Raw genomic sequence first — 23255 nt, forward strand, 5'->3', positions numbered from 1 at the left:
TACTTTCACGGCGCCACTAGATAGGACAGATAGGACAGATAGGACAGATAGGATACTAGATAGGATACGATTTGTTTGCGATTTGACATAAGATATCGCATAAGATATAGGATAAGATTTACTATCCATTTCATTACCCCACTATCCACTAGGGCGTGGAGTGAGAATAGAATAGTGTGGCGAGCGCAGCGAGCCCGAAGCGTGGCGAGCGCAGCGAGCCCCGCGAGGGGACACGGAATGTATTTTATGGAATTGCATGCAAATGGCATGCGATATTGGGGACTTGCTTTCAAACAACATCCGTGTCCCCTCGCGGGGCTCGCTGCGCTCGCCACGCTTCGGGCTCGGTGGCTCGCTGCGCTCGCCACACTATTCTATTCTCACTCCACGCCCTAGTGGATAGTGGGGTAATGAAATGGATAGTAAATCTTATCCTATATCTTATGCGATATCTTATGTCAAATCGCATACAAATCGTATCCTATCTAGTATCCTATCTGTCCTATCCTATATCTTATGCGATATCTTATGTCAAATCGCATACAAATCGTATCCTATCTAGTATCCTATCTGTCCTATCTAGAGTGGCGCCGTGAAAGTAAAGAAGTACCAAGATGTTTTCAAAGATGGCGAGTGCTAGATTGAACACTAAAGAGTACACACAGTTGTTTGACAATAAATGGCTTCATACAACCACTAACCATGAGTGAAAGAAAAATTTGCGAGTTATCATTCATATTCTCTAATGGACAGAAAAGCACAAATTCTGCTAGGGCATGTAAACTTATTAGCAGAAATATATATATATATATATATATATATATATATACATATACACGTTGACTCTCCTTTCCTAGAGTTTTTTCTGCATTGTGACATTGAGGTCTACTACACGTACAAACACCCATGTTTTAAAGACAACAATACTACACTAATGGAAAAGGTTCAGACACAGAAGTGCATTTATAACCTGATTCTAGCGAGTGCTATTGCCTTACAGTAGAGTTTATGGTAGCATTATCCATGCACACATACAATTACAGCGGCATTTAGAAAGTAGCCTTGATTTGTCAGTGCAGCTCCCATATCCCAGAACCTGTACCTAACAACTGCATTGCAAGATGAAGAGATGATACACATCATCATAGATGCCATTGTGCTTTAAAGGTTTAGAATTTAAAATGTTGTCCCCCCCCCCCCCCCCCAAGAGTTGCTGTTGCCATGACAACAATAAATCCATTGAAGCATCTAATACTGCCAGCACTTCCACACCACAAGAGCACCACTCATTGAGCTTCTCAAGTATCTGTAAACAAGACCTATTGATTACAGATGAATATGAATACACTGGGGTGATTTGTACAGTCCCACTTGTTATCAGAGAAGATCATTTATTGTCTGGGGAATTTCTTAAAATAATAATAATAACTGTATTTATATAGTATTCTCCAATAGCACTCAAGACGCTTAACAGACAGAATGATCATAGGGGCCTGATTCAGACCTGAACAGGGAATTAGCACTTGGTGCGATCCCCCTGTGATAGTTAGCTGCCACCCCACCAGAGTGTAATGCCGCCCTTCGCAAGCCTGTCAATGTTCAAGTTTCGTTTATTTGTCATATGCAGTTTAACACAAAGTCAACTCGGCAAAAAAAAAAATGTATGTCAAAGATCAGGATTAAAAAATACAGTGCTATGGGTTAGAGCTCAATAACCTAATAGACGGAGGATAGAAACTATTTTTGAGTCTTGTAGTGTGAGCAGCCATGCTCCTGTACCTCCTCCCCGATGGTAGCAGTGAGAAAGGGCTGCAAACTGGGTAACTGTGGTCTTGAATAATACTGTGAATTTTCAGCAGGCACCGCTGGGGATAGATATCCTGGATGGCAGGGAGTCTGTTGCCGCTGGCTCGCTCAGCCGCTCTCACTACTCGCTGTAGTGCCTTGTGACTTTGGGCAGAATAGCTCCCATACCACAACATAACACAGCCAGTCAACAAGCTCTCCATGTTACGTCTATAAAACTTGGTCAGAATTTTGGCGCCCATACCAAACTTCCTCAATCTTCTCAAGAGCGGTGCCTTCACAGAAATCAAAGCAATACACATAAGCAGGTAGGTGCGGCACTCGATTCCTTTAGATGCAAAAAACGACAGCACAGTGTCAATTAGTGATCAACGTTTCAGTGCTCTTCAATGGCACTATCGTCAGTCGATAGAACGGGCCCGACTGTAAAAGCTGTTGGGCCCATTTTGACGATAATGTCCGAATATGGACAACCCACGGCCATTTACGCGGACAAGCCCCCTTTTCACTGATTGCCAAGCGGAACATTGAATCCGGCCTGGCGATATGCTGTCAAGCAAACAGAAATTGGGCCAGGGTTATGGTTGTCAGGACGGATCGACAGTCGTGACCCGGGATTGAATACCCCCCCCTTAAACCTACGTAATAATAGAATTCACTAGATCTTAGTTACATATGTTTGCAGATATATGGAAAGCACCAAAGCCCACTGTCAAGGCTTCTCTGAGTATTGGGGTTCCCTAATGCTATATCTAGGGTGCAAGGTGCTGCACCCCAAAAATCAACTTAAGCCAGAAAGCCCAGAGCAGCACACCACTGAAAAAAGTAAAGTGTTAATAACCTATAGTGTTAGGAATCCACAGCTATGTACAGAAAGTGATAAAAAGTGATGAATGGAATTAAAATATTAAAGGAATAGTGTTAGTGAGATTATCAGTAAGAGAGAAGTGTTAAATAAAATGTGTGTGCCAGCTCAGTGCCACCCAGCCACACCAATCCAGGGGCACCGCAACCCAAACTCATCTTTATAGGACCCATCAGTGTGGGTCCTTTAATTAACTAGTATAGAGCCATATGAGAATGGCTCTTAATTAAATATACCTAAACTAAGAGCTGCCTTCCTTGGAGCAACCCCACAATGCTCCATGTGGAATGTCTGGACTAGCACCTGCTCCTAATGCCAGTTTCCATGCCTCTGACAACAAAATATATATTCTGCAGAAATCACTAACCCCACACATCTAGTAGAGAGTAGCCAGCTCCCTTAAGATCTCAGCTGAAACACGATTTACAGAGCCGAACACCGGTGGTCAGGATGCCAGCACTGGGAACCTCAAAAGGATCAGGAAGCGGACACCAGAATCTCAACAGCCAGCATCCAGAATGGTACGAATGCTGGGCCGGTTCCGGTCAGACAGGGGGTTAGGTTTAGGCATTATTTGGGAGGTTTAGGATTAGTCTGTGGTTAGGGAGAGTTAGGGTTAGTGTGGGCAGGGGGATCGCAAGCATACCCTGAGTGAGGGTAAACTAAATCTATCTGTTGTGCTGTATTGTGTGATTTTAATGTGCTATTACGTAAATGGTTTTAGGATACCAGTTGATTATTGACATTTGGGTATTTATGCAACAATATGGTCTATTAGATAAGATTTGCATACCAAGCTATTCTAGGATCTAAGGTGGAATCCATTTTTATATTCTATCTGAATCAGTTTTTGAGTAAAAGTTTACCATCTTCTGCGTGCTGCTCATTTGCCCCTGATGAAGTCCTAAAGGACGAAACGCGTAGGATATGTTTTTTTCTTCTCGTATGTTTAACCAATTTTGGATGAAGAATAATGCCATTTTGGAACATATTGTGAAAAATTCATATTAGACATCATATAATTTAACACATCCTAATTGGAAAGGTATCCATGACTGTGGTGATTCTGCATGAAAAATGTTGTAAAGAATTTAACACATTTTAAGTTTTAAAATGGCACTATAGAGATATTTATATAAAAATTAAGATTTTTTTTTAGCATTGAATTTGTACTGATATACCACTTACCTGAGCGCACCTCTATCTTTTATTCTATCTTTCTACCTCACAAACAAGGAGGACAAAAAGTAGAGCAGCTTTCCTTTCCCCTCTTTCATCATAGCGCTTCATTAAAGTACTGTACATCATTATATGGTATGATTTACCTTGAAAGCAGCTAGGATAATTCTCGTCACTTTCTCTTTGACTGACTCCTGAAGAATGTCGGACAATACTGGTACAATGTTGTACCGTCGCAGGTATTCACACATTTGTGGACTGAATGCAAGCAGCCAGATTGAGAAGATCATTTGATATTGGAGTTGGAATCCACATTTGTTACTCAATACAGACATAATGCTGAAAAAACATGAAAACTGTATTAGAACCACGAAAGTTTGTGCATTATAACTTGGTAACAGAGCACTCCTATAGTCATCATGCTCCCTTTGTAATCCTAGTCTTCGGTCAATGAAGCAGGTTTCTCAAATTAATGTATTTTTATATGTATATTTACACATACACACATTTATCTATCTATCTATCTATACTTGCAAAAAAGAAAGATGGCACTCCAGAGGGACGGAGGTGAAAAAAAAGTCTGTGCATAAAGAAATTTGCCAACGTTTCGGGGCTGGCACGTCCCGTTTTCAAGGCAAAAAAACAAGGTGAAGTGCTGGGTTTTTTTGCCTTGAAAACAGGGCTGGTCAGCCCCGAAATGTTGGTGCATTTCTTTGTGCACAAACTATAAAGTTTTTATAAAGTTTTTTCACCTCAGTCCCTCTGGAGTGCCAACTTTCAGTTTTGCAAGTGTTCATCTATGTGAAAGGCACCAGGGGCAGCTGTATCCTGAAGGAGAGTGCCGGACCGAACAAACCATAATATATATATTTGCATTAGAGATGTGCAGGCTCTGATTTACTCTGATTTCAAAGCAGGATCTTATTGGCTATCAACTGTCAACAACTGTCATGTGATTTGGGATAGCCAATAAGAACCTGCTTTGAAATCAGAGTAAATCAGAACCTGCACATCTCTAATATATATCCGTGTGGCTCTGAAAGCAAGTGAAACTCTACATCTAGTAGCTTTCAAGGCATTTGCTTCAAGCAGGCTTACTAGTAGAAAACAATAGTAGGTTGGCGCCTTTTCAATGCCTCTAATTATTGCTAAAAAAAAAAAAAAAAAGTTTGCGGTAAAATTGCCACACGCTTGTCTTTTTGATCATCAGTCAAAACCATGGGAAGGAATCTGACAATAATTTGTTAAAATCATCATCATTTATTTTCCTTCATCACCTATAACATTGTATTAAAGTTATTTAATTATAGAATACTCCACCTGTGTTTTAATTATGTTAGTAGTTGTTAAGTCCTTATTGGATTACTAATTTTAGGTTTCATAACCATTGATGTACCCCTGATGAAATCTCTAGGAGACGAAGCGTGTTGGTTTTGTCACTTAAGGTGGACCGCCTGTTTTAATCAAATCTTGAAAAGGTTGGAAAAATATGTTACAGATTGAAAATCGCATGCCCATACCAGTTTTTATGAGAAAAATAAATACTTAAAAAAATCTATATATATGTCTGGACTCTACAACTTGGACACGTTTTTATATCCATGCACTAAAGGACCACAGGCCTATTCTTTATTTGGCAATAATTGGAGCCATTTAAAAGGCTCCAACCTACTATTGTTATCGAATTTGTTTTTCTTATTCTTACTAACAAGGAATCTACATAGATACAGCAGCCTATCAAAGGCACTATAGATACAGTGTATAAAACGGTATATAGTCGAAAGAGTGAATGCGCTCATTGGACATACTTTATATAGAGAGAAAAGGAAAGGGTCCAAAAAAACAGGGCCTTGGGGGATACCTACTGTTAGGGAAAGTGTAAGGGAAGGTGGAGACATGACAGAAGACAGAGAGGGAGCATTCAGAGAGATAGGAGGTCAGCCAGGAGAGGGCAGCATCACTCAGGAAAATGGAGTTTAGGATTTGCAGGAGAGGGTAGTCCACAATGTGAAAAACAGCAGAAAGTTGAAGCAGAATAGTAGTGAAACTCCCGTGTCCAAGACTTCTCTCGTGTTGCCCCCCTGCACTGGAACAACCTCCCGCCACCCATCAGGCTTTCTGATTCCCTTACCTCCTTCAAGCGCTCCCTCAAAACCCACTTTTTTCGACTAGCCTATCCCTCCTCCTAACCTCTTTTGATCCTCCTATCCTGCCTCCGTTCCCCTCCGTTCCTACTTATCCTATTGTTTTTCGTTCGTCCACCCACCTATTTTTAGTATGTTAACTCTTATGAGTAGGGTCCTCCTTCCTCACGTACTCACCCTACCTCTTTACCTCACCTGTGCTCCTGTCCTGTTCTTCCCTTCCTCTACTTCATCTTCAGTCTCCTCGACAATTTTGACACCTACTTCTGAACTGATGCTGATTTTAGTTCTACCAGCTATACCCCTATTCCTACTGTATTTTTCAACACACCCTGTACGTTACCTTGTAATTTGTTTTTTTGTTTGCTATGTATGGCGCTGCGGACACTTTGCGGCGCCTTATAAATAAACGTACTACTACTACTAGTGGCCCTTGGATATAGAACCATAGAGGTCATTGCAGTTTCAGTGGAGTGAAGAGTCAAGAAGCCAAACTAAAAATAGGTCAAGCAGGGAGTGGGAGGAATAAAAGGCAATAAGACTGCTGTAGACAATATTCTCAAGGAGCAAAAGGAGGATATAGATGAGACATTAGTTGGAGAGTGTTAGGATCAAAGGTTTTTTTTTTTTTAAGAATAGGGGAGACAAGGGCATGCTTGAAGGCAGAGGGCACAGAACCTGATGAGAGAGAAAGATATATTGGAGGAGGTGGGCAAGATGGGAACAGGCAGAAGGAGAACTGTAGCAGATAAAGCGGGAGGGGGTATAGTCTTGTGGGGAGGTGAAGGACATTACCGCATCTCCAAATACAGGGAAAAAGAAGTCAGAGGTGGATGGGAAAGGAGGGGGTGGGTTGTTATATGCATTTTTCCCTGTATGGCTATACATTGGGGTCAATTGTTTTTACTTCAGTGTGAGGACACGAAAGAAGACACACATGCATGGTATATAGGGCAAAGCCCTGCTTCTTTCTTCTGGTTATGTCCAAGCTATAACATATTAGTAGTAATGGATTGTAATATTCATCTATGGAGGAGTTAAGAAAACCAGAATTTTTTTTTCATGTATATAGATACAAAATACTTTTCATTCAAATTTCACATCCGCTAAATTTCAAATATTGATAATTTTAGGTTTCCTGAATGTATAGAAGACCACACTAGTTAAGCAATGTTCTTCCATGTGCATTCTGGGGGAAAACATAATAGCTTACCTGGTGGTTTAAAGTGCATTTAACGTGTAATATTATCAGGATTTTAACAAGGTAAGGACAGAAGGATATTATTTATTTTCTTAAAAAGGAATATCACAAAACAACCAAAATCTTTGTGAATGTCTTTGTTGAGAATGAAAAAAATAAAAATAATGTAAATAAAAAATTACAATAGTGAATCTTAAGAATTTTGATGTGCATGGTGAACTGGTACAAAGAGGTAGACATCTTTAAGGGGTGTAATATGACATAACTACTTTCTTCATATTGACATTCTCTAAATGTCAACATGGTGTCAATAAAGCCAATGTTGACACTCAGCATGGCAACAGTCATACAGTTGACATGAGCAAAAATTCCCCACTGCCAAAATGATAACCGTCAGAATGTCAAAGTAATTTTTAGCATAACCCTAATCGTGATTGCAGAGCAACCCCATTTCACATCAACATTCTGACAGTTAAAGTTCTTTGAAAATTGTTGGGTGGACACAGGTCTAGGAACTTCAGCACAAATTAGTTTGTCATTGCCAAAATCCACTAGTCCGTAGTAGTTGAAATTCTTGTAAGAATTAGCATAGTCTGCCACCCACTATGAACTCGTCGAAAGGGTATACTACGTTGGCCTCATCTTAACGCAACTCAAAATTCCAATACCTTTTTTGGCAAAAAATAGGTTTCTTGACTTGACGTTTGCCACAACCTCCACCTAGTCTCTAGGGACTTGGCTCTTTGTCAAGTAATTCATTCAAGGGGCCATTGAAGACATCAAAAGAAAGTACACACTGAACAAGAAACTACTCTGTGTGTTTGGGTGCATACCATTGTGAAAAATGCTCTATCAGATAGGAACGTTTATTAGATCAGCACACTTTATCGGATTGTGTGTTCTTTAACTTTTTCTAAACAATGAAATCAGGACACATTTCCGACAAATACCTTTATGGTATGCCTCTCTAAATAAGCATTTATTGGCCAGATCTGTAGACATAAACACAAAATTTCATGTATAGCTCACTCCTACGCCTCAAAATGTTATGGCTTTATCTAAAGCAATACTTGCTTGCTGTACTGTTGAGAGCCTTATCTTTCAATAAATCACATTACAGTTATACACAGGATGCAGTAAATTCCATGGTGACAGCAATTGTCTTTTAGAAGCTTCTTAGCATTTATCATTTCGCTTTGTAAAGAGCCTTACCAGTTGACACCATCTGTTTCCACCCACGCGAAGCGATACTCATTAACCCTAAGCATCAGCTGAAGGCATCCAGCGACACACTGTACATACTGGGAACTCTACAGGTGGAAGAATGGTAGAAATTAGGAGTGAAAACAGAAGGGAGATTTAAGGGCCTGCAGCAGAAACAAAAGAAGAAAGCATTGTATTTGCATGCATTTCCATTTAGTGTGAAACAAACGGTTTGCAACGGTAGAGCAGTCGGGAGCATTTTAGAATGCAGTTAAAAAGGTCTTCTATAATAGCGTGTTCAATTATATAAGCAAATTTCTGTCGCTGTCAGTTAAAACAGAGATATCTAGATGGATGAACTGATGGCTCATTACTGAAACATTACAATGCCACATCATTTGAAGGGAAGCATTAATACACTTAACTGAAACTTTTTAAATTAAGTTTTAAAAGTCGATAATGCAAGAGCCCCTCTCTATGGTAATGTTGGGCTGGATGTAATGCTGTGTGAGACGATGGTCAAACTCCGATTTTTTTTTTTTTAAAGGGGCAGTTAAATAGTTTTTGCCTTGTACATGACTGTCCAATTCAAAAACCCTCAGAGTTTGGCCACCATTGTGCACAGCCACCAGACTCGCACTGCATTACATCTGGCCCCTTGTATCTAAACCAGTTTCTACTTATTAATAGCTGCTGTCAGGTTCTTTTCGAAGTTTCACCGATAAATGTGAAAAATCATGGCAAGAGACACACTCCTTCGATAATTGGATCAGCCAAGACGGAAAATCTCGGCCTCAATCTATTAATATTGTGCAGTGTGTGGGCATTTTTGATAGTTTGACTTTATTTCCAATGTTTTTCCTTGACATCATCCAAAGTCTTTTAGCGTGTAGCAAAAATATTGGGGCTTCCAGTTTGCTGACAAATCACCAACGAAGAGGGAAAAAAATGGCATACGTAACTTAAGGCAGCGGTTCACAAAACTTTATTGAATCACAGCCAAGAGACAAAAGTAATTTGTGCTTACTGGACAATTTTTTAGGTTCACTTATGTGGCAGTTTGTGCTTCTGTTTGTTCACATATTTTATGATGGGCAGCCTCCATCTGTTGGTTTTGCCAACAACATTGACCAAAACGAATTTGATATGGTCCTGGAACACCAACACATAAGGTATACTGTATTACTTTAATGCACCATGCCATAATTTAAATGAGCCAGTTATGAGTGTCAGATGAGCATTCACTAGCACGAAAACAGAGTTAGCGGGTGGTAACTTTAGATAACTTTCAAATTAATGCCTTCATATAATACAGTGCTTTACAAAGACAATTTAATGACACCAGTCCCTGCCCCAGGGGAGCTCATAAATTATATTTCCTACAGCTGCACGTCCCTTCGCAGACACAAACACCTATTGCTCACGTGTCAATTAGCCTAACAGTTTTTGGATGTGGGCATAAATACATAGAAAATACAGGGAGAACATACAAGTACATCCGTGGATGGAACTAGACTCGCAGCTAATGCTAAAAAAAAAACTTTATATAAATAGATGTTGAAATTATATTCATAATACTAATCTCCGCATACAAATCCAATTTGCAGAGATGTTTCACATAAAATGGCAATGAAAATAGTATGCCTTGCCTAAATAAGATATTGTATCCAGTTAACAATCACATAAGTAAATTAAGTGAAAAGTAGCAGAAAATTCCTATTTCATGGTAAAAATATCAGAACTTGGTTTAGATACCTGGGACAATGATCCTGAGACAATGATTGGAATTACTACTACATTACCACCACTCCCTGCACACACTATGCTACCACCGCTTTCCTGCACCTCACAACCCACACATACTGCTTCTAACCCTGCACCGCACTACAGTACCACCACTACCCTGCACCTCCTCCCCACAAACAATGCGCTACTGGCAGTTCTGACCAAACAGGAAGAGGAAAAGAAAAACGGAGTTTCAACTTTTTAAAATTTTAGTTTAGTTTTCATGCACTGAAATGTGGAATGCAGCACCGGGTGACAATTCTACGCATCCCTGCCATATTTCAGCTCAGTAAATCCAATCATTTCTGAGGTGTAGCCCCTCAAACACCATGGACATGACTGTGTCCTTCTAATACATAAATAGTTGGCTTTAATCCATACCACTCAGCCTACCGCATTGCAAGCGATAGGTGACCACACCATTTAAATAAGAAATCATTCATCCTTAGTGCTCATCTAATACATTAAAAACTAGATTTCATTTAAACACCAGACAATGTTCATTTCCAAAATATTTGGCCATAGGTACTGCAAGGGTTTTGAAGTGGTTGCTTATCGCTTTCCTGCCTGGGGTGTCGCTCTCTGCTGTTGGTGCTTATGATCTCTATATCAGTTTGGAGATACATACTAGATGCTGAGAGAAGTACCAAAGCAGAAAGCGACACCCCAGACAGGCAAGAGGAACTCAACAGGATTTGAATGGTGCAGGGTTCTAGAATGAAAACACCCCCTATTCTTTCTATGTGCATTCTTACGTTTGATATTGCTTCTTCCTAGATTAGCCCCTCTCCCCCACCACCCTCAAAACGGTTTTTAAGCAGGGACTAGCAGTGACTGCAAAATTGTGAGCAAGGCATAAGTTCAAGTAAGTCCTATTATTCTTAATGTTAGTGTTCTTGGGGTGAATGTTTGGGTGCAAGGCCCCATGGGCTTTTCTGGCTGGACCAATTCAGAGCATGCAAGTTTAACACATAGACTCACATAAACATATCATTTTTCTGAGTACCTCTTCTTTTAGATGTATTTTTTAACTTTTTTTTTTTGACACACCTTTTATCACTATTAGTTGCTTTCACATACCCTACATACTATGACACCTTATACTCTATTACACTTCAATGCTATATTTTATGTATGTGATGCCCTGGGGTGATTTTGCTGGACCGGTTTGGGGGTGAACCCCATAGTGCTGGGGACCTGCTCGATAGAGGTGACCTTAAAACGGAGGGCAGGTTCAGAAATTTGGCCAAATGTATGCTAACAACCTCATAATTAAATTTTCAAAAAAGGAATATATGTTAGCAGAAACTAGTGCTTAGTACCACCGGCAAATGCCCTCTGTTTTTGTACTCAATTGGCATTGTTTTTTCGAATAGGCGACAATATGGGACTAAATCGACCCGTGGGTATTCAATTGCCGGCATTTTCACACGCGTCAAGATATTTTTACCTTATACAGCTTCACTTTTTTGGGGGGTTTAAAAGGCATGTGCTACAAATTACCCAAAAAAGGGCTAAAACACCCACATTTTTTTGTTTAAAAAATAAGATTGAGTTAAAAATTTATGGCGCCATGTACTTTCCTATATTTTGAAAAGTCACAGTGTACTTTGCAATATTTTGAAGGACATTGTCCCTTATTATTGTATGTATTTCTTGAAATGGTACTTGTTTCCTAGCACGGCGCCTAATTTTTTCATCTTATGCCATCGCATCGGATACGATGCGTTACGATTTTTTATTGTATAAGCACCCTAATGGGTGCTTACAATGTTAAATGCACCCTCCCACTATCAACGCGAACCCGAGCAGGGCGGAGGTACGTGTCCTCTGACCTTTTTATACCCCCACTATCCACGTCGGCGTGGAGTTGATTTTTGATAGTGCGGTGAGCGCAGCGAGCCACCGAGCCCGAAGCGTGGCGAGCCCCGCGATTACTTTAAATGTATTCCACGTCCCCTCGCCACGCTTCGGGCTCGGTGGCTTGCCACACTATATAAATCAACTCCATGACGACGTGGATAGTGGGGGTATTAAAAGGTCAGAGGACGCGTACCGCTGCGCTTGCCACGCTTCGGGTTGGCATTGATAGTGGGGGGCATTTAACATTGTAAGGACCCATCTGGGTGGTTGTACAATAAAAAATTGTATACCATCGCATTGTATGCCATTCAATTTTTTATTGTACAACATCGCATCGCATACCATACCATATTTAGTCTTATGGTATACAATGCGATGGGCGCCGTGCTAGGAAACAAGTACCTTTGAAATTCTTATATTTTGGGTACTTGTGTATTTTGGCGGCGCCCATCGCATCGCATACCATAACGCATACGATGGTATGCGATGCGACGCGATATCGTTCGATAGTGTACGATGGCATACAATTTTCAAATTGGATGCCATTGTACATGGCATACAATGCCATATGAGGCGATGCGATTAAACATTGTATAAGCACCCTAATGGGTGCTTATACAATGTTAAGCACCTTAATGGGTGCTTACAATGTTAAATGCACCCCCACGCCACCCCCCCACTATAAACGTGAACCCGAAGCGTGGCGAGCGCAGCGAGCCCGCGAGGGGCGGCGGTACGCGTCCTACGACCTTTTCATACCCCCACTATCCATGTCGGCGTGGAGTTGAGAATAGAATAGTGTGGCGAGCCCGAAGCGTGGCGAGCCCCGCGAGGGGACGCGGATACCTGTGAAGCCCGCGAAGGGACGCGTTTACCTGTGAAGGTATCCGCGTCCGCTCGCCACGCTTCCGGCTCGCTGCGCTCGCCACACTATTCTATTCTCAACTCCACGCCGTCGTGGATAGTGGGGGTATGAAAAGGTCGTAGAACGCGTACCGCTGCGCTCGCCACGCTTCGGGCTCACGTTTATAGTGGGGGGGTGGCGTGGGGGTGCATTTAACATTGCAAGCACCCATTAGGGTGCTCAAAAGCACCCTTTAGGGTGCTTATACGATTTTTCATCGTATAGGGGGTCAAAATCGCGTCGCATCGCATGCCATCGGGTACATGGCATGCGATGCGATACGTTCATCGTACGATGTATATCGGGGGCGCCGCTATAATACACAAGTACCATATTTTGTAAATTGTAAAGCAAAAGATCATCTCAATAAAATATATTGATTAAAACACCCACAAATTCACCAAAAAGTTAGGAAAACACATAGTTCGGCAGCTAATTCAAATCCTAGGTGAAAAATCTGCACTTTAACTTAATTGGGTGGATCCCCTAAAATCACGGCAAAAAGTGATGATTTTTCACCTAATTGAATACCCACCAATATATATACACACACACACACACACACACACACACACACACACACACACACACACACACACACACACACCATATATACACTTTTAGTGTTTTAAACTGTAGGTGACTTTGGAAAAGGAGTGCAAAATAGGCATGATTAAAGAGCTAGGCTTAGCAGCAGCATACAAGGTCAGCTCTTTCCTGTTATGAAGAGAATATGTTCCTTATCCAGACAACATCTACATAAAAGGGACAAAAAACCTGTACAACAAATAGATAAAACTCTTTGCTTATGAAAAGGAACATGCGCTGTTTTGGTGCTGTCTGTAAAGTACCGGGTCTAATTCAAGGCTTTTCCTACCCAATGCTATTATGTCTATTAATATATGGCGTTGATGACTAATTATATTAAAAGGACATTTAAATTCAAAACACAAAAGCAATCATTACATACCTGCCTAGGACTGGTAACAATATAGCAATGCTAGGAATGTGCATGGTTTCTAATGTTACTGAACTAAAAGGGGTACAACGCAAATGCTGTTATGTCAGTAGGTCTCAGACGTATAGTTCAGCATGTTGTGAATTTATATACAGTATTCGAATACAGTATTAGAATTTAAAACAAGCTTAAAGAGCTTGGCAGGCGGGATTCAATGTCCCGCCTGCCGAGTGCTGAAAAAGGGACGTGGACGAATAATACGACTGTAAATAGTCGAGCTGCGGCCCGGAGCTCAACAATTTCCGGCCGAACAGGCCCGACTGCTTGTGAAGTCAGGCCCAATCTGCCGAGATCCCTGTTCAATGCTGTCGGGGAAGAAAGTAAATGCAGCGATCCATGACATTTTTGATTCCAGTGGTGGTCTTTATTCCTTCCAACAGCTTATGAGGTTCCCAATTCATATTTCGTTATAAAATTTCTAAATGCATAATGAAAGGATTGAAGGTTTATCTCGTGGTTCCACTGTCAATGGCTCAGACCATCTAAATTTTTACATACACATATTATGCCAACAAATGTTGACACGCTCTGGTCAGGGGTATAAGAGAGGTGAAGTTTTCTCATTTTGATTCCCCGGAACAAGTTATTCCTTCTTTGCTTTGGCAAACTACAGGAACTCCACTGTAAGATTGCTCAATAGGGCTTACATTTCCTAAAACGGCCAAAAACGTGCGATAGCCGAGGCCATGTACAGATTTTTCCATATTTCAGAATACTTTTACATTTCAATGACGTATCTTGCATTTGTATAAACACATGAAATCCACACAAATATATTTGATTTGTGCATGATACAAGGTTTGCGTACTCTCTCAGACACTGAATTTGAATGTCGAGCATTCATTTGCTTGCACATATTTAGTGCCAGTTACATATAATGCCCCCAATAGTGCCAGTTACATATAATGTCCCCAGTAGTGCCAGTTACATATCATGTCCCTAGTAGTGCCAGTTACATATCATGTCCCCAGTAGTGCCAGTTACATATCATGTCCCCAGTAGTGCCAGTTACATATCATGTCCCCAGTAGTCCCAGTTACATATCATGTCCCCGTAGCGCTTTTAACACACACACACACACAAAGGACATATTGGAAACTATGGTTTTCGGAATAATTTGGATAATGGATATTTGTATAAAGTATAAGTATAAATAGCTCAATCAGTAGGTAAAGGGGGAAAGAAATCTTTAAGATATAGATTGAGATTATGGACAAAAGAAACAAGGCAATTGCAGATCATTAAAATAATTACCCAATAGAGAGAAGGCATAGTTAAGTTGTAAGAATATTCTTAAAAATTAGGTAGATACAAGTAAATTTAAAGATGAGAGAGTCTTAACAGAACTCTCAAAACTGAAAGTGGATAAATCAATGGTACCAGATGAGATACATTGAAGAATACTAAAAAGAGCTCAAAGGGATGCTTGTAACATCCTTAACAGAATTATTCAACAAGTTAATAGCTTCAAAAGTGCTTCCAAAAGACTGGAAAATAGCAAAGGTTGTCCCAATGCACAAAAGTGGAAGCTAGGTAAAGGTGAGCAACTAACCAGTGAGCCTTGAATCAGTAGTAGGCAAAATGGATGGAAAAACTATTAAAATGTGAGAACGGGGGATTCCAAAGAGCATGCTCTTACAGATTGACTGCCCCTCAGTCAATCTATAAAAGCATGCTCTTTGGATCATGCCAAATCAATCTTATTGAATCTTTAGACAGGTTTACTAAAACACTAGATGATGGAGTGGTCATCAATCTAGCATAGCTACACTTTAGGATGGCTTTTTTAAAATATTATTTATTGAAGCAATGAGTGCTACTATACATCATGAATATACAAGTAATTATACAATACATAGTGGATTGAGTACAATACACCATAAAGTATAATAATATAATAAAGAACCAGAAATTTAGTAAGGCTGTTGACAAGATGCCATATTGCAGATCAGGAGGAGTAAATAAAAAATAACTGAAGAACTAAGAAGACTAGAAAAAATGGTCAAGGATGTGACAACTACAGTTTAATGACAAAAAATATAAAATGATACACGTAGACCTCAAAAACCCAAAAGGATAAATAAAGCATCAACGGCACTATGACGGAAACTAGAGCATCCTAATGAACTCTCATATTTTCAATGGTATTCATATTTTGGAGTAATTATTGCTTTTGCTATTCTTTGCTCTTCTGTTGCCTGAAGACATAGGCCTTCTATATATGTATATGTTAGCAATATTAGCGCTACTGTAATGCTTATGAATGGGTAAAACACATTAAAATCTGTGTATAGGATTTCTCCCTTTTTAGGTTTTTGGGCTATCTACATTTTACTGCTCTGTAAAAAAGCAATTGTTAAAAATAAAATGTAGAGAGCTATACATAAGAGTTTATCCACCCTAGTGATTATAAACACTATACAGGCCACAGCCAGTAAGTGAGGGTGCTGGGGGTCTGCGGGGCTATCGCTGTGCTGCACTGCCACCGAGACCTGCCTTACACACACACACACACACACACACCCCTCCCACCCTGCTTGCCGCCGCCAGGACCCACAGATCTACTTGTCTGCATCAGTCCCGGCACTCCTAGTGACTTCTGCTCTGTTTTTAAATGAAAAATAACCTTCACAAAAATGTCTGCCCCCGAGATTCCGTCGGGGGGGTGCTGACTTTGTAGATACACCACTGGTCACAGCTGCAGCCAGTGATCAATGCAACTGGCAAAGGAAAACACAATTATTATAAACATTCTGTATGACACATATCACATTAAATGACAGTACAAACTGAATTCGATAACATCTTACTGGGAGAGTGTCTCCCACTGGGAGTGTCTCAGTACCTCTCCTGCAGCCTCCATACTCACCTACAGAATACCTTCTCATGTTTCACATACAAATCATGAACACTTCAACTTATAGTGCCTATCTATTAAATGTTTCTGACAAATTATAGTCAAATTACATCAGCTCTAGTCTTGCTTAATAAGAGGCACAGGGGAATTGTGGGTGGCATAAATGAGGCAAAGAACATAATATATTGCTGGAGTGAGTAAAAAAAAATAACAGCGTATTGGAGCAGCAGGGAACCAGCAGTAACCAACATGCTCTGGTCAGCTAGCGTCAAGTAGCAATGATCTCACCTATGATTCACTATCACACTGTATGATTAGTTTCCCTTTACTGAACACTTACATCACTTGGAGATACGGTTCCTGTTTCCATAGCGTTTCCACTTATTCGTAATTTCTAAGGGGGTGAAAGAAAAAAAAAAAAAAACAATTTTCGGTTACATGGCATTTTGTTTAAAGACCTGCAGTTTTACTTTGTTGGATTATTTAATTAATCTTCAATCAATACAGATATTTCATCTGCACATAATGTTTCATTGCATGTACAGAAAATAATGCAGGTGTATGCGTTAAATAGCAGCTATTATTGAGGTCACTTCACATTTCTTAATGTGAAGTAGAAAAATTCTTAACATTTCCAATGGAAACACAGCGTTCACGGTATAAATGAACAGAAATAAACTCACACAGAGATCTGCACACTGGTTTAAAAAAATAAATGAAAGGAAAGTTTATAAAAATACTGTGGACAGGAATAGGTAAAAATATAAAAATAAAAATGAACATAGCAATGGTTTTGATGAACGTTCCAGTTTGATCAATTTTTTATTATTGCCATCTTCTAAAAAAAACATTATATATATTATATAAATTTATTGTTACTACATTTTGATTATAAGGCTCCACTAGTGTTTTGCAGTGCCGTACAATAGAACAACACGGGGAGACAGAACTTAACATTACAGTAAATAAATAACAAACATTGAGTACAGGTAACAAAGAGCAACACAATTCAAGACACACTACAGCTTAGATGTAAGTAGCAAGGGAGTCAACAGCGTATTGCTAGGAATGGCAGCCATAGAGATGAGACTTTACCAGGAGGAGAGAGCGCGGGCAAAGGTGGTCTCGGAGCAGGAGAGGGCTGGGTACTTGTTTCCTAGCACGGCACCCATCGTATTGCATACCATTATACTAAATAAGGTATACGATGGTATGCGATGCGACGCGATATTGTACAATAAAATATCGCATCACATCGATCGATGCGATCGTATACAATTTTTTATTGTACAAGAACCCTGATGGGTCCTTACAAAGTTAAATGGTGCCCCATAGTCAATGCCACCCCCAGGATCAACGCCAACCCGAAGCGTGGCGAGCACAGCGAGCCACGTGTCCTCCAACCTTTTCATACCCCCACTATCCACGTCGGAGTGGAGTTGATATTAGATAGTGTGGCGAGCGCAGCAAGCCCCACGAGGGGACACGGAATACATGTGAAGTAATAGGCGTCCGCTCGCCACGCTTCGGGCTTGGTGGCTCGCTGCGCTCGCCACACTATCTAAAATCAACTCCACGCCGACGTGGATAGTGGGGGTATGAAAAAGACGGAGGACGCGTACCGCCGCCACTCGCCACGCTTCGGGTTTGTGCTTCGCCTTTGCGTTAATAGTGGGGGTGGCGTGGGGGTGCATTTAATATTGTAAGCACCCATCAGGGTGCTTGTACAATTAAAAAACGCATCGCATGCGGCTATATGGCATGCGATGCGCTGGCGTTCAATGGACATCGGGGGTGCCGTGCTAGGAAACAAGTACCGAGGGGCTGTAAGTGAAATGTGAAAAGAGGGCTATGACAACAAGGGGGAAGAGGGCACTGCTTTGAGGAGTTAACATTGTAGGGGGAAGTGGCGACAGACAGATGACACGAGGTGCAAGAAAGCGGGGATGGCCTGATGGCAGGATGTAAGCAAAGCAGAGAGGCGGTACAGGCATGAGGCAGGTGGTATGAGGAGCAGCTTCAGGACTAGCTTATGCAGCGGATGGTACTCTCTGATGAATATGTGGGTTTTCAATGCCCAATTGAAGCTTTGCAAAGTTTGGAAGAGTCTAATGCAACATGGGAGTGTGTTCCGCTGAAGGGGTGCAGCACGGGCAAAATCTTGAACTCAAGAATGGGAAGTAGCATATATAAATAGATGCAATCATTTTTCTTTTTCTTGAGTACAGTGCACAAGACATGGTATTAAGGACAATTATTTGATTTCTAATTATTTTTTTAATCAGTCTAGTAGTCGATTAAAAATCTGGGGAGTAGATTACAGGAATGATGACTCGATTTGGTATAGTAATTTAAGGCAGAAGCAAATGGTTTTGCCTTAACCAATTGCCACTTTAATTCCAGAGCAGTCTTGTTGAAATTGCCATGGTTACTGAAAAAAAGTCAATAGGGGCAGATTTATTAAGCTTGGAGAAGAGATAAACTGGAGATAAAGCGGAGAAAAGGTAAAAGGAGATAAAGCACCAGCCAATCAGCTGTGTTTGAAAAAGACAGTTGGGAGTTGATTGGCTGGTGCTTTATCTCCTTTTACCTTTTCTCCGCTTTATCTCCAGTTTATCTCTTCTCCAAGCTTAATAAATCTGCCCCTTAAGGGCCCCATACATCAGCAATTAATTGTGACAATTTTCAGATATGGAGATGATTGCCACAATTAATTTTAGATGTGTGGGCTCCCCCTTTTGGCAATCCCAATCAAAATCGCCAATCGATTGCTTAATCAGGTTTTTAAACATGCTTAATAATCTGGTATTATCTGCAGATCTTTTTTATATGTGTGGGCATTCCCAATTCGTCTTCTTCATCTATTTACATTATGAACAGCTGAAATGACAATCGATTGGGGCAATTTCCAGATATGAAGATGCAATTTTTAGATGGAAAAAGCTGCCGATCACTGAAAAAATCTGTAATGTGTGGGCAAAGTCAGATAGATTGTAAAATCCATTTATCTGGTCAAAATATCCCAATATCTGAAAATCCATAAATTGTGATTGCTGATGTATGGGGCCCATTAGCCAGGTTCAGATCCAGGAGGGGGAGTGATAAACACAGTGTGCAGCAGACTCTTTCCATAGTCCCCTTCCCTTACCTTGTGCTGCTGGTTTTCCAGCAGCATATGCACAGTCTATAGCTGCCTTTAAGGTCCCCATACATCAGCAATTAATTGTGACAATTTTCAGATATGGAGATGATTGCCACAATTAATTTTAGATGTGTGGGCTCCCCCTTTTGGCAATCCCAATCAAAATCGCCAATCGATTGCTTAATCAGGTTTTTAAACATGTTTAATAATCTGGTATTATCTGCAGATCTTTTTTAGATGTGTGGGCATTCCCAATTCGTCGTCTTCATGTATTTACATTATAAACAGCTGAAATGACAATCGATTGGGGCAATTTCCAGATATGAAGATGCAATCTTTAGATGGAAAAATCTGTAATGTGTGGGCAAAGTCAGATCGATTGTAAAATCCATTTATCTGGCCAAAATATCCCAATATCTGAAAATCCATAAATTGTGATTGCTGATGTATGGGGCCCATTAGTCTTCTTAATTGTTCACAGAAATTTTAAGACAGAATCACTGGAAAATATACTGCAAAAAATTATCCTTAAGGTATTCCTTTGATGTAGATGCTGGGGGGGGGTCATTCAGATCTGATCTCACATCTGTAAAATCGCAGGCCTGGCAAAAATTGAACGGCTGCATGTGAATACGGTTTGTAATACGCATGTGTGAGGCCATCTGCGATATAATCCTTCTGGCCCTACGCAAGTTGATTGACAGAAAGCCGGTGTTTGTGGGTGGTAACCAGTGGTGGCTCTTACCGTTTTGGAGGAGGGGCTGCCGCAATGCGCCCCCCCCCCTCTCCGATGCTGCTGAAACCGCCACGTTACCCGGCCGCCGATCCCCTGCACGGGGCCAGGACATGCGCAGTAACTTCATACATATTGCGCATGCACTGGCCCAAGCCTCCATGGGCTGCCTTTGCAGCAGCCCCCGGAGGCTTATCGGGTTCCTGGGTCTGTCGCATGCGCAGTAGGGTTCACGTTACTGCACATGCACAGAAACCGTTTTGGGGGCTGCTGCCCATTTGCACACAGAGAGGCATCCCGGAGGGAGGGAACACCTCCTAATGGGACTGCCTTGAGTGACTGGCAGGTCGGACTTCCAATCACATTGAAGCCAGAGCAGTCTCACAGACTGCATCTGGCTTCACTTTAGGCAGAGACAGTGGCAGATTTTACCTGGGGGGGCTGCAGCACAGCAGCCCATAGGTAAAAACTGCCACTGGTGGTAACCGTCTCTTTTCTGGGAAAATGCAGGTGTGTCCAGGTGTTGGAAGGGAAGTCATGTGACATCATCCCCGGCCAAGATCCATCTGTTTCTAACACAGCAGCCGAGTAAATCCTGGGCTACGCACAGATTACACATACTTGGAAAATCATTGGATGGTGAGCATGTTGTGTTGTGAAATTCCTGCAAATTGCTGATCGGCACATTGATTCGCAAGCTTGCACAGGGCATGATTTCACTCTGGCTGGGGCGATTACCATATCGCAGAGCTCTGCAAGCTAGAACCAATCAGGTCTGAATAGCCCCCAATATTCGCTGTACCTCGGCTACATTTGTGCTTTGTGGGCCCTTTGCCAGAAATAATACAGTAGATACTCTATACACCCTAAGCAGCACCAAGCATTTCCCTGCAGCTAATCCAGATACTCTCCCAAACCACTGGGGAAACCTAAGAAGTGATCATCTCACTTTATGCTGGTAACAAAGCCACTGGCAACGGTAAAAAAAGGAAAGGGTAAATCTTTGGACTACAGTTGGCCCTAAAAGAAGTACTCTGAGAGTAGTAGTTGTTATATAGACATAATTTCATCATAGAAAATCATAAGGACATAATCAATTAATGCAAACCACAAGTTATCAGCACATTGTATCACTTAAGCTTTCTCTTCAACATAACATGTATGACTGAAGAGATGTGGAACAACTAGATTGATTAACCTTTTATATTTCTCATCCTTTTGCTAAATCTCATATGCAGCCTGGATGCGGGCGGGGGACGGCAGCAGGCGAGGGATGCCCGTGACCAGAGAGCCGGGCGGAGAGAGCAAGGGGGGGCAGTGGGGCGACGGACACTGGCGAGGGACGGGGGATGGCCACGACGAGAGTCCATCTGCAGCTCTCTGGGAGTTTCACATGAAGTGCCTGAACATCTAGAGCAGGCTTTCCCAACCACGGTCCTCAAGGCACACCAACAGTACAGGTTTTAGTGATATCCAGGCTTTAGCACAGATGGTCTAATCAGAATCACTCAGGTACTAATTAAGTCACCTGTGCTGAAGCCTGGATATCGCTAAAACCTGCACCGTTGGTGTGCCTTGAGGACCGTGGTTGGGAATGTCTGATCTAGAGGTTTACAGTGGACAAAAACCACTAGCTATGGGATGTTCAATATAAAAGGAATTACAATACTGTGCTACTTCCTGCAAAAGTAAATTTTATACCAAGAACACATTTTGCTAAAAATATATTTAAAAAAATATATATATGTATACCTGGGAGCTCAGCTGAGTTTTAATCCAGTTAAAGTAGTAATTCAAATCACTGCCTTCCATCAGTTCTCTTCCCCAGGCAGCCAATTTAGCAATTATCCGCGCGGCCTGAAAGAGTGGTTCAAATAAAAATGATATTTATGGATTTATATAATTTTTATTTCTAACTCACACAGGCAACAACAACTCAGGCTGCGTTAACTAAGCAAGAAAGAAGGAAATTGCAATATATTCATTTATTAAATAAACACATTGTATATATAAACAGGTGAAACAGCAGACAGCACTCAAGTGGGTAAATGTACTACGAAGGGAGTTGTATTGAAGATGGGATGTTGCCCATAGCAACCAATCAGAAGCTACTTCTTATTTATTTTTTACCTTCTAGAAGATAATAGACAGAATCTGATTGGTAGCCCATAACTCCATGATTGGTTACCCATAGACCCCTGAAAAAGACTGATTTCTCTATTTGAAAGTCTTGGAGTGCCGTCTGCTGTTTCACCAGTTTGTATTGGGGAGAGCAATCCCTTAAGAGGGAACCCAGGTACGGGTATGCTTCGGCACCAAACAATGGAGTCATAGGGGGGTATTCAATCCCCGGCTGCTATTTCCGACAGGGGAAATAGCGGCGGCCACCTAATCAATGTTGTCTTTCCCAACACCACTGAACAGGCATCTCGGAAAACCAATATCGACTTTAAAAGCAGTCGGGCTCGATTTTACAGCTGGGGATTGTTGAGCTCATGGCCGGATCTCGACGATCCATGGCTGTTGCTTCTGGACATGCCCCCTTTTCGGCACTC

The 23255-nt window shown here is 41.2% G+C and overlaps 1 protein-coding gene across 1 annotated transcript in view; it reads right to left on the reverse strand.

Annotated features, from left to right (window-relative positions):
- ATP6V1H (ATPase H+ transporting V1 subunit H) overlaps window positions 1-23255 on the reverse strand; it is a 77039-nt gene that overhangs the window by 28137 nt on the left and 25647 nt on the right. The window contains exons 8-11 of the mRNA XM_083187097.1: window positions 22453-22557; window positions 17166-17219; window positions 8408-8505; window positions 3997-4189 (exon numbers count right to left, since the gene is read on the reverse strand). Coding sequence (XP_083043223.1) covers window positions 3997-4189; window positions 8408-8505; window positions 17166-17219; window positions 22453-22557 — 450 coding nt within the window. The remainder of the gene's footprint in view (window positions 1-3996; window positions 4190-8407; window positions 8506-17165; window positions 17220-22452; window positions 22558-23255) is intronic.

The sequence above is a fragment of the Crinia signifera genome, chromosome 5, assembly GCF_055691185.1.
Source record: "Crinia signifera chromosome 5, ASM5569118v1, whole genome shotgun sequence".
NCBI classification, from domain to species: Eukaryota; Metazoa; Chordata; class Amphibia; order Anura; family Myobatrachidae; genus Crinia; species Crinia signifera.